The sequence below is a fragment of the Tupaia chinensis genome, unplaced genomic scaffold (genome assembly GCF_000334495.1).
Source record: "Tupaia chinensis unplaced genomic scaffold, TupChi_1.0 Scaffold143823_1, whole genome shotgun sequence".
Lineage (NCBI taxonomy): Eukaryota > Metazoa > Chordata > Mammalia > Scandentia > Tupaiidae > Tupaia > Tupaia belangeri.
The window spans coordinates 239,228-250,698 of NW_006203673.1; the positions used below are offsets into that span (position 1 = coordinate 239,228).

Sequence of the window (11,471 nt, forward strand, 5' to 3'; positions counted from 1 at the left end):
TCGGTCTCTCTGTCTGGTGAGCGCAGGCGCCCTAAAGCAAAAAAAAAAAAAAAAAAAAAAAAAAAGAAAGAAAAAAAGAAAAGAAAAAGTGGCCAGGACAACTGGGGAGGGGCCAGAGGGGCAAGGCAGCTGTGGGCACTGGGGTGTCCAGAAGGATGCCCGGCACGCAGCAAACCCTGCTGTGGCTCCAGCATGAGCCAGAGGCCACTCTGGGAACGAAGGTTGGCCGAGAGTGCGTACTGGGCAGCCCATGGGCCGGCTCAGTGGAGGAGGCCTCAGTGTGGCTTCCCCTGGGTGTGGCCATGAGAGCCAGCAGGCTGACCAGGCAGCAGAGAGCAGCACAGGCGTGCAGAGCCGGGGGCAGATGCCCTTAGCACAGATGCAACGACCAACCTGAGCCTGGCTGGTGCTCGGGGCTGCGGAGTAAGAACTGAGCCTACGACTCGCCAGGATCGTCGGCCCTGAGGGTCAGCATACACGTCCCCGGGTGGCCACTTGTGTCCAGAAGCTGCTGCGTGCCCAGCACATCCTTGCAGTTGTGCTTAGATGACCCTTCTAGCCCACTGGAAGGGAACAGAGGGGCCACCCACCATGAGCAAGTACCTCCTCGCTGCACTCCTTGTCCACCGCGGTCCACACGAAGCCAAAGGCCCCACTGCCGAGTGGGCGCAGGGTGCTGTACCTACAGGAGTACTCGCCCTCGCAAGCTGCCAGCCCCTCCAGCTCTGCAGCCCTGGGAGGCTCCTCAAACCAGGGCTTGGCTCTGAGCATCTGCACATGCAAAGGGAGGGCTGAGGGGTCGCTTGTGACTGCACCCAGGGTAGGAGGCAGCAGCACCTGGCCCCAGGGCACACAGGCCCTGCACTGCCCCTACACCCCTCCGTGCCCACAGAAGGCCTGGCCTGCCTGGGGCTCTGCATGGACACTCACTGTACGGACGGGCACGCACAGCCTGCAAGTCCACCTGTGACCGGGCACTCATAGGAGGAGAGCATTGGAGAGCCACACCCATTCCCGCCCAGAGGGGACAGACACAGAGGCAGGGAGTGAGAGGGGACAGCAGATACCAACTTCCCCCAGGCTGGATCCAGGGAGGTCGGACAAGGCGTGGGCGGAGCTGGGCTGGCTGGCAAGGAACAGGCGGGTCCTGGTGGACGGGTCCTGCAGGCTGTGGAGGAGGTCTTTCACCAGCCAGCAGCAGAACAGGGTCCTGGGGCCCTGGAGCTCCACCCGCTTCACTTCAAACTGCACACCTAAGGGTGAGGGGGCGAGAAGGCGCAGCCTCTGCTGACCTCGCCAGACCACAGCGCTGCCAGTCACTCCCTGACAGCTGGGGCCAGCAGTAGCACCCAAGGCCACGGCAGTATAGCTGCCCCCAAGCCGGCAGCAGAGGCCGAGGGATGCAGCTACAGCAGCAGCCCGCAGCGCCCCACCAGCTCAGCGAAGCCCAGACCTGCACCAGCACAGCCTCAGGCCACAGGTGGCTTGTGCTGGACGCTGGCGTGTCCTGCAGCGACCTGGCCACAGCATTCGCAGCACCCACTGCAGCACGGCACACAGAGCTGCCCGCTCTCTCGCCTGCCTCCCTGACCTGGACAAATGCGGCCGTCCGCTTTGTGGGGGGCAGTGCTGACAAGAGATTTAGTTTCTTCTTATTTATACACAGGGGCTTCCAACTTCATGGGAAAATGGAATCAAAATACAAGTGTACTGGGTGTAAAACAAGATGTTGAAACCCAGGCCAGCAGGTGGCATGTTAAGGTGCTGGATCCCACATGGTCAGCTGGGCAAGTCCCAGACCCAGCAGCTTGAAAATCAAGCCAGGTGTGCATGTGTGTGTGCTCAGCATCCCAGGAGGGAAGTGGAGGGAAAAGGACTGCAGCATGGCCACCCCCCGGGGGCGATTTCTCTTCTCTGTCTCTAGTGAGGACATGCATCCTATAGGGGAAAATTATTTTTCTTTACTGTTTTAAAAAGTTGAAATCCAGGACTAGCAGGTGGCGTAATGGAGATGGTGCTGGAATCCCACACAGTTGACCATCATTCAAGGCCCAGATCTGGTGGCTTTAACTCATACCGGGTGCATGTGCGCGCATGCCCAAGATCCCGAGAGGAGAATAGAGAAGGGATTGCAGAGTGGCCATCCCCCTGGGGGGTGATTTCTCACTTTCTGTCTCTCCAGTGAGCGCACGCGCCCTATAGCAAAAATCTCTCCCTCAAAACATAGAAGCTGAAAGCCGTGCATCGTCTCCACAACACATATCTCCTATGGGCTACTGGAGGGCCCCTTGGACTTTCTAGGGCCTCTACAAATCACAGGGAGTTACCTATCCATTTTTACTCAGCAACCAGCGCTACCAAATCAGCCAGATGGAAACAACTAGAGAAGATACAGTGGACCTGGGCCAAGGGGAAGCGTCCGGGAACCAAAAGCACGTAGGAACACATGACACCTCACCTTGCCACTGTCACCGGGCCTCCCAGGGGCCGCCCGGCAGGACAGGCTCCAGCGCCGCACCTCAACCCCTCCCAAACCCAAGGCTGCACGGTGGCAGGTCGCACCTTGGGCCGCGCCCTCCCCAGGCACACACGCTCACAGCCCTTCTGAGACAGTGATGTGGTACCCTTGCACACGCCCTGCTGAAGCCTGCCCTCTGTGCTGCCGTCCGGCCGCAGGCCCCCTGTCAGTGCCGGCACATACTCAGCCGCAGGCCGGCGCGGTGGTAGCAGCTCCCCGAGTAAGTGCCTTCCCGGATCTCCCGCTGCGGGCCAGCTGTGCCAGGTGTCATGGGCGTGGAGGTCATCTGGAGGCCCCGCCTCAGCTCCTCTGACAGGTATGTGTCCTCGGGGCCAGAGCCTGGTGTGGCAGGGAAGCAGCCCAGACTCTCTCCGCCAATTGCATCATAACGTTCCGGAGACACCAAACGGGCTTCGGCCGGGTCTGCTCGACCGGGTGCCAGGGGGCTGTCCTGGAGCCCCAGGCCTTCACCAAGGTCTAGGCAGGTACCGGCCAGCAGCAGCAGCTCCCTGCTATCCAGAACCTCTGGCCTCTGCCCGTGGAGACTGACACCCAAATCTGAGCTCACTACTGGAGGAGAAGGGGTCTCTATGAGTTCTGATGTGGCCCAGGAGCCATCCGATGGAGTTCGGGCTATGTGGTTACTAACGAAGAGTTCCTTGAGGTTCCAGGAAAATGAATCCACATCAGCCCCTGGGGCCTGCACAGCCTCTAGGCCTCCAGGGAGGTCGGCAGCCAGGGCATAGCAGGCCGAGGAGCTGCCTGCACGGCCTCCCAGTGGGTCAAGGCCTCCCAGGCCACAAGTCAACATGGGGGGTGCCAAGGGCAGGGGCCCTGCTGGGACAGGCCCGGTGCAGGGGCGGCCCGGGGTCACTGCAGAGCTCCACTCGGACAGCTGCTCGCTGACCACAGAGGTCTGCAGCTCTTCTTGGCCACTTGGCACCTTCGACCAGGACTCATCCAGGGCAGGCGTCTTGAGCGACACACACACCACCCCTGGGGGGCTGGGGGCCACGTGCTGGCCCTGCTGACATAGGGACCACTCATCCCCATAACGAGGGCAATGCCCCAGGAGCCCCCTGGTCGGCCAGCCCGTGGCAGGGGTCTGGGCTGTGACAGCACCAGCCCGAGTACACGGCAGGCCGCAGCTGCAGAGACCCAGCGGCCCTGGCTGTGCTCGCGGACCCGGGCCACACGCTTGTGAGTCACTGTGGCCATTCGCGGCTGGCTCTGGGACTGCAGGACCCACGCGTGGAGCGGACAGTGTAGCACCCACTGGCTCACACCCGCTCTCTCCCAGTATGTCCTTTTCGGGACTCTCTGTTGAAGCTGGTTCTTTGGTCCCCAAGGCAGTGATCTGTGGGTCTGTGGGCGAGGCCTGCTTGCCGTGGGTGGGTGGGCTGCCCTCTGGGATGCACTGCAGGTCCGTGGGCAAGGCCTCCTTGCCGTGGGCGGGTGGGCTGCCCTCTGGGATGCACTGCAGGTCCGTGGGCAAGGCCTCCTTGCTGTGGGTGGATGCGCTGCCCTCCGGGATGCACTGCAGGTGCGTGGGCAAGGCCTCCTTGCCATGGGCGGGTGGGCTGCCCTCCGGGATGCACTGCAGGTGCGTGGGCAAGGCCTCCTTGCTGTGGGCATGTACGCTGCCCTCCGGGATGCACTGCAGGTGCGTGGGCAACAACTGCTCGCTGTGGGCGGGTGGGCTGCTCTCAGGAGTGCGCTGTGTGTCCTTGGGCAACAAGCACTTGCCGTGGGCGGGTGGGTTCCTCCTTGGGACGTGCTTCTGGTCCTTGGGTAATAACCACTTGCCATGCGCAGGTGGACTGCCCTCCAGGATGTGGCGCTGGTCTTTGGGCAACAACTGCTCGTCACAAGCAGGTGGGCTACCCTCCAGGATGTCGTCCACCCTGGGGAGAGTCACATGGATGACACGTCTCTGAGAGACCAGAGTCAAAAGAACAGACCCGTAGGCTCCCCTCTATTAGACACGAGCACAAATCACTTAACGCCGAAGTGCAAAATGAAGGGCCTGCCTTCTGAAACACTCTGCACATGCTTCCGAAAGCCCCGCATATGGCCCTCAGACTGCGGTGCGGCCCCACTTCTCAGGGCCTGGGTCGGACCCTCCCCCCAACTGAGGAGTCTGAGTGATCCAGAACTCTGGGTCAGAACCTGGGGTGATGAACCATCGCTCTCTCCACTCCGGGGAGACAGCCCTCAGGGGCACAGCCCAGCGTGTACAGAGGGGATAGGGGCTGAGAGGGACGAGCACCCGCCCGTCAGCCAGAATCCGACACCGCCACCAGAGGACGGAAGTCGTCATGCCTGCCACCGCAGGGAAGAACATGATGGCCCGGCGTCGGCACCTGGCAGACACACCAGGGCTCACCGAGAGCAGGCGGGAGGATGTGGACCACGAGCAATCCAAGGAGCTGAGGGTGGGAAGCGGCCTACAGAGGGGCAGAGGCCCACAGCTCCACCTACTGCCACCGCGGCCTCCTCGGTCCGTCCATCCCTCACCAAGAGCGAGCCTCGTGCCTGTCTCAGGGAACTGCACGCCTTCCTGCAGGCAGACGGGGCAGGAGGGAGCCACACCAGAGGGCATGCCTAGCCCTAGCCCTGACCTTGACCCTAGCCCTGACCCTGACCCTAGCCCTAACCCTGACCCTGACCATGCGGGCCAGCAGACGGGGCAGGAGGGAGCCACACCAAAGGGCATGCCTAACCCTGACCCTGACCCTGACCCTAATCCTGCGGGCAGGCCAGCAGACAGGGCAGGAGGGAGCCACACCAAAGGGTATGCCTAACCCTGACCCTGACCCTGACCCTAATCCTGCGGGCCAGTAGACAGCGCAGGAGGGAGCCACACCAGAGGGCATGCCTAACACTAACTCTAACCCTGACCCTGACCCTAACCCTGCGGGCGAGCAGACAGCGCAGGAGGGAGCCACACCAGAGGGCATGCCTAACACTAACTTTAACCCTGACCCTGACCCTGATCCTAACCCTAAGCCTGTGGGCCAGCAGATGGGGCAGGAGGGAGTCACACCAGAGGACATGCCTAACACTAACCCTGACCCTGACCCTGACCCTAACCCTGACCCTGACCCTAACCCTGTGGGCCAGCAGATGGGGCAGGAGGGAGCCACACCAAAGGGCATGTCTAACACTAACCCTGACCCTGACCCTAACCTAACCCTGACCCTAACCCTGACCATAACCTAACCCTAACCTAACCCTGACCCTAACCCTGACCATAACCTAACCCTAACCTAATGCTGACCCTAACCTAACCATAACCTAGCCCTAACCCCGACCCAAACCAAACCCTAACCCTAACCTAACCCTTAACCCTAACCAAACCCTAGCCCTAACCCTGACCCTGACCCTAACCAAACCCTAACCTGAATCCTAACCAAACCCTAACCCCTAATCCTAACCCTAATCCTAACCCACACCAGAGGTCATCCTTAATCCTAACCTAACCCTAACTCTAACCTAACCCTAACCCTGACCCACACCAGAGGGCATCCCTAACCCTAACCTACCCCACACTAGAGGGCATCCCTAACCCTAACCTAACCCACACAAGAGGGCATCCCTAACCCTAACCTAACCCACACTAGAGGGCATCCCTAACCCTTGCGGAGGAGCCTGGGACTTGGTGTTCAAACGGTGTGCAGACCCCGCAGCAGACCCTGGCACCCACCGCCAAGGTACCAAATGCCAATGCCTTGTGTCTCAGACCCACAGCCCTGCAGCCCCAAAGCCAAGTAGACATGCTGGGTCACGGAAAGACCATGCCATCATGCACTGAGGCAGCCTGCAGCAGGCCCCGGCCACATGCTCCATGCTCGCCCATACCTATGGCGAAGTTGACAGCCAAGGAAAATACGTTGCCAGCTGCAAAAGGGCCCGTCTGACCAGCAAATGCATTTCAGCACCAAAGGAAAAAGTAGCCCTTCAGTGCCGGGGGCTCTGTGGGCTTCAGTGTTGTGGTTAAGACCCCAGAGAACCCAGGAAACAAGAGAACATTCCCAAAGTGCCGGGGGGGAGCTAGCATGGCCGTGCCACTAAGTCTGGCCAACACAGTGGCAGGTGAGAGGTGGCCTCAGGGAGCTGCAGGGGCCAGGGCCCACTGGCCTTGGTGCATCCAGGCTTGGGCTGGGTGTACGGCAGCGACCAAAGCCACAGGCAGCAGGGACCACACACAGCGCCCCAGTATGCAGGCCAGGCTGGCCACCACAGGGCCGGAGACCTCAGCTGCTGTGAGGCTCCATACCGGCCCAGCCCCATCATCCACTCGGCCTCAGAGTGCAGCACCGAAAACGACGACAGAGCTGAGCCCAGCTGGGACTTCTGCAAAGGGGACTCAGTCCCCAGACACAGCCACCCTCGGCTCCTTACTTGCCCCCTCCTCGCGCCCTTGCTTTACCATCCTCAGCTCAGGTTCCCGGCTGGACCCTAACTTAGAGGTGAGCTCCGAGCTTCCACAACGTCTGTCTGTGGGTACATGATGGAGGGTGGGTGGGTGAGCAGGTATCTCAGTCACTGGCTGCACTGTACACCCACAGGTGCCAACCACACTCTCAGAACTGTGCGGCCCACAGGTGTCCCATCTAAGAGAAGACACCGACGTCAGCTCCTCCAGGTCAGCTCCTGGTGGCACCGAGTCCCGAAGGTGAGCCCTGTCCAGGGTCCCCGGAGGGCGACAGAGCCCTGTACAATGCCCCAGGCTCTTCGGGGATCGAGTGAGCACCCACAGGCCAAGACAAGTGTCACCTCATGTCGGCTTCACAGCACCCCTAGGCAAGGGAGGACTGTCACTCCTCATCTACAGATGAGCACAGGGTACAGAGAGCTGATGGCCAGCCTCTCACACCACCACATGGGCCCCCGGTTAGCTAGGAAGAGTGAGGAGGTGGAAGCAGATGCCAGGGCACTGTTACATCCACTGGCAAAACTGCCACGTACTCCGTGTGAAAACGTACCTCGGGGCCAGCAGGGGCATGGCAGTTACAGCGCTGGACTCTCATGTGGCCAACCACAGCCTGAGTCCCAGACTTGGCAGCTAGAAGTCATGCCAGGCACATACACGTGTGCCCAGAATCCCAAGAGGAGAATGGAGGAGGGACTGCAGCATGGCCTTCCCTCCTGAGGGTGATTTCTCACTCTCCCTCACTCTGCCTCTCCCTCTGGCAAGCACATCTCTAGATGGGCATGCACACAGGAGGCAGAAGGTGATGCCCAGTGTGACCATGGCTGCATTACAATAGCAGTTACACACGAGCATGTGTGTGCACACGTGTACATACACGTGTAGTGTATGTTCCTATTTCAATGCATAGATCTAGAAGGCCGTAGCTGCTGACAATGGCCCTCTAAGGGAAAAAGGCTGAGAGACGGTTAAAAGGACTTTCTCGGGACCAGCAGTCGGCGTAACGGCTATGTCGCTGGACTCCCACGTAGTCGACCGCGGTTGGAGTCCTGGACCCCGTGGCTTAAACACACCGGGCACGTGTGAGCGTGTGCGTGCGTGCCCAAGATCCCGAGAGGAGAATGGAGGACAAGGGATTGCGGCGTGACCATCCCCCCTGGGGGGTGATTTCTTGCTTTCTGTCTCTCTGTGTCTCTGTCTGTCTCTGTCTTTCTGGTGAGCACAAGCATCCTATAGCAAAAACCTCTAAAAAAAGCGGGGGGGAGACTTTCTCTTTTCACTATTATTATTCCATGCTTTAAAAAAAATAAAAACACACATATTCATGTATTATTTTTTAAATAATTTAAAATAATTTTTAAAGCAACGTTTTTAAAATAATTTCAGTAAGACTAAAACCCAACGAGGTGGGTAAATGTCACAGAGGTGAGGCGGACAGGAGACAGACGAGAAGGCGCGGGTCCCGGGGAGGGTGCGCATCTCTGCCCGTGCCCGGACCTGGGGCAGGAGGGCCTGTCGGTACGGAGACCCAGGCCCTCCTGGGCAAGACGAGAAAGGGCCACAATTAGCGCACTCCACATCGGGGTGGCCACTTCCCGTATGCTGTGCACGGGCAGGTTTGTAATAAGAAAGTTGGTCAAGAACGCCTAAACGCTGTACACACAGACTGCTAACACGCCAGCGTTTCTCTCCAAGTGACCCCAGCTACCACAGGCCTCACCTTCTGGGGACCTGCCACCTTCCCCCCAGGGACCTACCCTGGAGCAGGCTGAGAGCCGGGGGAGGAGGGACAGGCTCTGGTTTCCAGTGGGGGCTGCATCCTGGCGGAGACTTCCGGACTTCCCAAGAGCTGTGGGGTCCCCTCTTGTGGCAGAATGAGGTCACCAGCAAGCACGACATCAGGCCTCGGACCTAGTGGCAGCACCAGGAAATAGTCCTGTCCTCGGTGGGCACTTGTCGCACTCCCCCGAGTGTCCCACTGGAGCCGGGGCGCTGCCAAACCACACTCCTCACACAGACTCTGAGCACAGGCGGCGGCTGGGGAGACCTCAGGAGCTCTGTCAAGCCAGCCCAGTTCTGGGCCCGGGCCTCTCTGCTGCTTGACCCTGAACCCCTGCCGTGAACCCTCCAGACCTGAGCCATGAGCACCATCAGAGCGCGACGGCCCTGGGTCCCATTCCAGTCCAGGTAAAAGCCTGAGGCGCCCCAGGTGCCCGCAACCCTGTGGCCTGCCTCCCTCTGGCTTCCCGCCACAGCCGGAGTGTGCCAGGTGCCAGATGGCTGCTCCTGCCACCCGGAGAGCTGTGCCCAGTCTGCCCACATGCTGCCTGCCCTCCCAGACTCCCCGACTGCACGCCCGCTTCCCTCTGCCTGCCATCCAGGCCATCCCAGCCCAGATTGCACACCCTCTTCTCATCTGCCCCCCATCCTGGCCTGTCCCCCCTTCCCCCACTACTGCACACCCTCTTCCTCTCTGCCCTCCCTCCCTCCTGGCCCACCCACCCCGACCGCCCCCAACTGCACGGCCCGCTTCCCGCTGCCCGCCCTCCTGAGCCTGTCTGCCCCAGCTCTGCACAGTGGTCCTGTGGTCCTGCCTGTTCCACACAAGCAGTGGTGTCACCTGCCACGTGGCCTGGCGTGCAGTGAGGACAGCACCTGCTCTCACGCAAGGACCACTGGAAGACTGAAGCCTGCGTGGGACGAGTGCAGCTGGACGACCTCGACACCCCCGACGGGCATTTCCGACACGGGCTAGCGACAACACCCACCCCATCTGGGAAGCCTCGCTGCCTAGGACTGCCCGGCCCTGGTGTGGCGGTGCTTCCAGACCACGCTGCTCCGTGGCAGGTTAATGCCACTCGGGAGGCCGGGGTTCGATTCCCAGCCCACCTTAGCTCAGCTACTCGGCGGGCCGAGGCAGGGGCCCAGGTGGCCGGCCTGGCCGAGAGACAGCACCCACACCTGAGCACGCGCACACCACACCACGTGGTCACGTCCTCGGCCTCTCATGGCACCCACACCCCGAGCACAGGCACACCCACACAACAGGCCGAGTGGCCCACTATAACATACACATGCGTCCCTGGCATGCTCCGTACTGCAGCACTGGTCGCCCCAGGTCTCCTTGTGTTCCCCCACAGGACAGCAGAGGCCCCACCCGAGGACCCGCCCTGCTGTGCCCAGCCCCAGGCCTGAGCCCGCCCTCCAGATGCAAGGCTATGCACCCAGAACCCCCGAGGCAGCACCCAGAGACCAGGCCAGCCGGGACAGCCCGAGACAGACCAGGTGCCAATGCCCCTCGCTGCCTGTGGTCGGGAAGCTGGCGCCACGGAGGACGCAAGCCTCAGGTGCTTTGGCACTGGCGTCACCAGGGCGGGCACCCATGGGCGTCACACCCTCCACCCCAGGCCATCCTGGCAGCAGTGGGCCCTCAGGCAGCTGCGGTGCCAGCCCTCTCCCCACACTCCTACTGCGATCCCTACAGGACAGGGTCACTTGCAGAAGTCATCAAAAGCGCTCCATTAAAACCATGGGGCAAACCTAACTGAGTCAATGGATGTGGCCGGGATATGGCGGCAGACTTCCCGGGACACAACCCCCAGCTCGCTCTCACACCGCTCAGACAAGGTCGACGGGCCACCCGTCTCAGGAGGCGCTCAGGGTGACATGGGCTGGGGCAACGGCGTTCCTCCCCACTATGCTGAGAGGTTACAAAATCAGAGGACCGCAGCCCGGGAGCCAGCAGCCCACTCTGCCCTCTCAGCTCCAGGAGGGGTCGTGGCTGTGGCAGGTGCTGAGGGTTGTGTGGGCTCGTCACAGGCCGTGTCTTACCTGGGGCCCCCCCAGCTGGGTCCTGGCCTTGCCAGAGGTCGGAGACCATCTCTGCGGGCCGGCTCTCACTGCCCACGTCCAGGCGGCGGGCCAGGTCGGGCAGCTGCGAAGAGCTGCTGGCCGCTGCGTCCATGTAGCGGTAGAAGCCAGGGATCAGGAGAGTGATGTTCTAGAAAGCAAAGGGGGGGCGCTGCAGAGCGGGGTCCACCCCCCCACAGCCATCCTTCCCCAGGGCAATAGGAAGCAGCCGAGCTCTGGGCAAATCGTCCCTCAGGCCAGAGACCTCCAGTCAAGTCCCTGGGAGAGCTGCAGCATCCCCACGGCCCAACACCGCCTGCCCTGCTGCCCCCAATTCCCACGCAGAACCCCAGCCCCGAACCCGCGTCTGCACGCCTCACATCACGCAGCTCCCTGATAGCCTAAGGTCTGCCAGAGTCTGGCACTGTGCAACACGGGGGGTGGCAGGCCCAGCCACAGGGTGTGCGAGCCTGAGCCCCCCACGGGGACTGGGCGTGGCACGTGCTGCAGCTGGAGCTCAGTGGAGGCCTGGGCAGGACAGCGGCACATGAGACCCTGCCCCACGCCTCTCCCTCTGCTCACTTCCCTCCCTCCCCTCTTCTCATTCTTCCTCCCTCTCTCTCCCTCTCCTTCTCTTCCTCCCTCTCTCCCTCCCTCTCCCCCTCTTTC

At 61.4% G+C, this 11,471-nt stretch overlaps 1 protein-coding gene across 7 annotated transcripts in view; it reads right to left on the reverse strand.

Moving 5' to 3' along the window:
• PASK (PAS domain containing serine/threonine kinase) overlaps nt 1–11,471 on the reverse strand; it is a 49,774-nt gene that overhangs the window by 17,017 nt on the left and 21,286 nt on the right. For all 7 annotated transcript variants that reach the window (XM_027767008.1, XM_027767006.1, XM_027767007.1 and 4 more), the window contains 5 exons: nt 10,785–10,953; nt 8,711–8,864; nt 2,702–4,422; nt 1,072–1,253; nt 604–771 (listed from right to left, as the gene is read on the reverse strand). In XM_027767008.1, the coding sequence (XP_027622809.1) occupies nt 604–771; nt 1,072–1,253; nt 2,702–4,422; nt 8,711–8,864; nt 10,785–10,953 (2,394 nt within the window). The remainder of the gene's footprint in view (nt 1–603; nt 772–1,071; nt 1,254–2,701; nt 4,423–8,710; nt 8,865–10,784; nt 10,954–11,471) is intronic.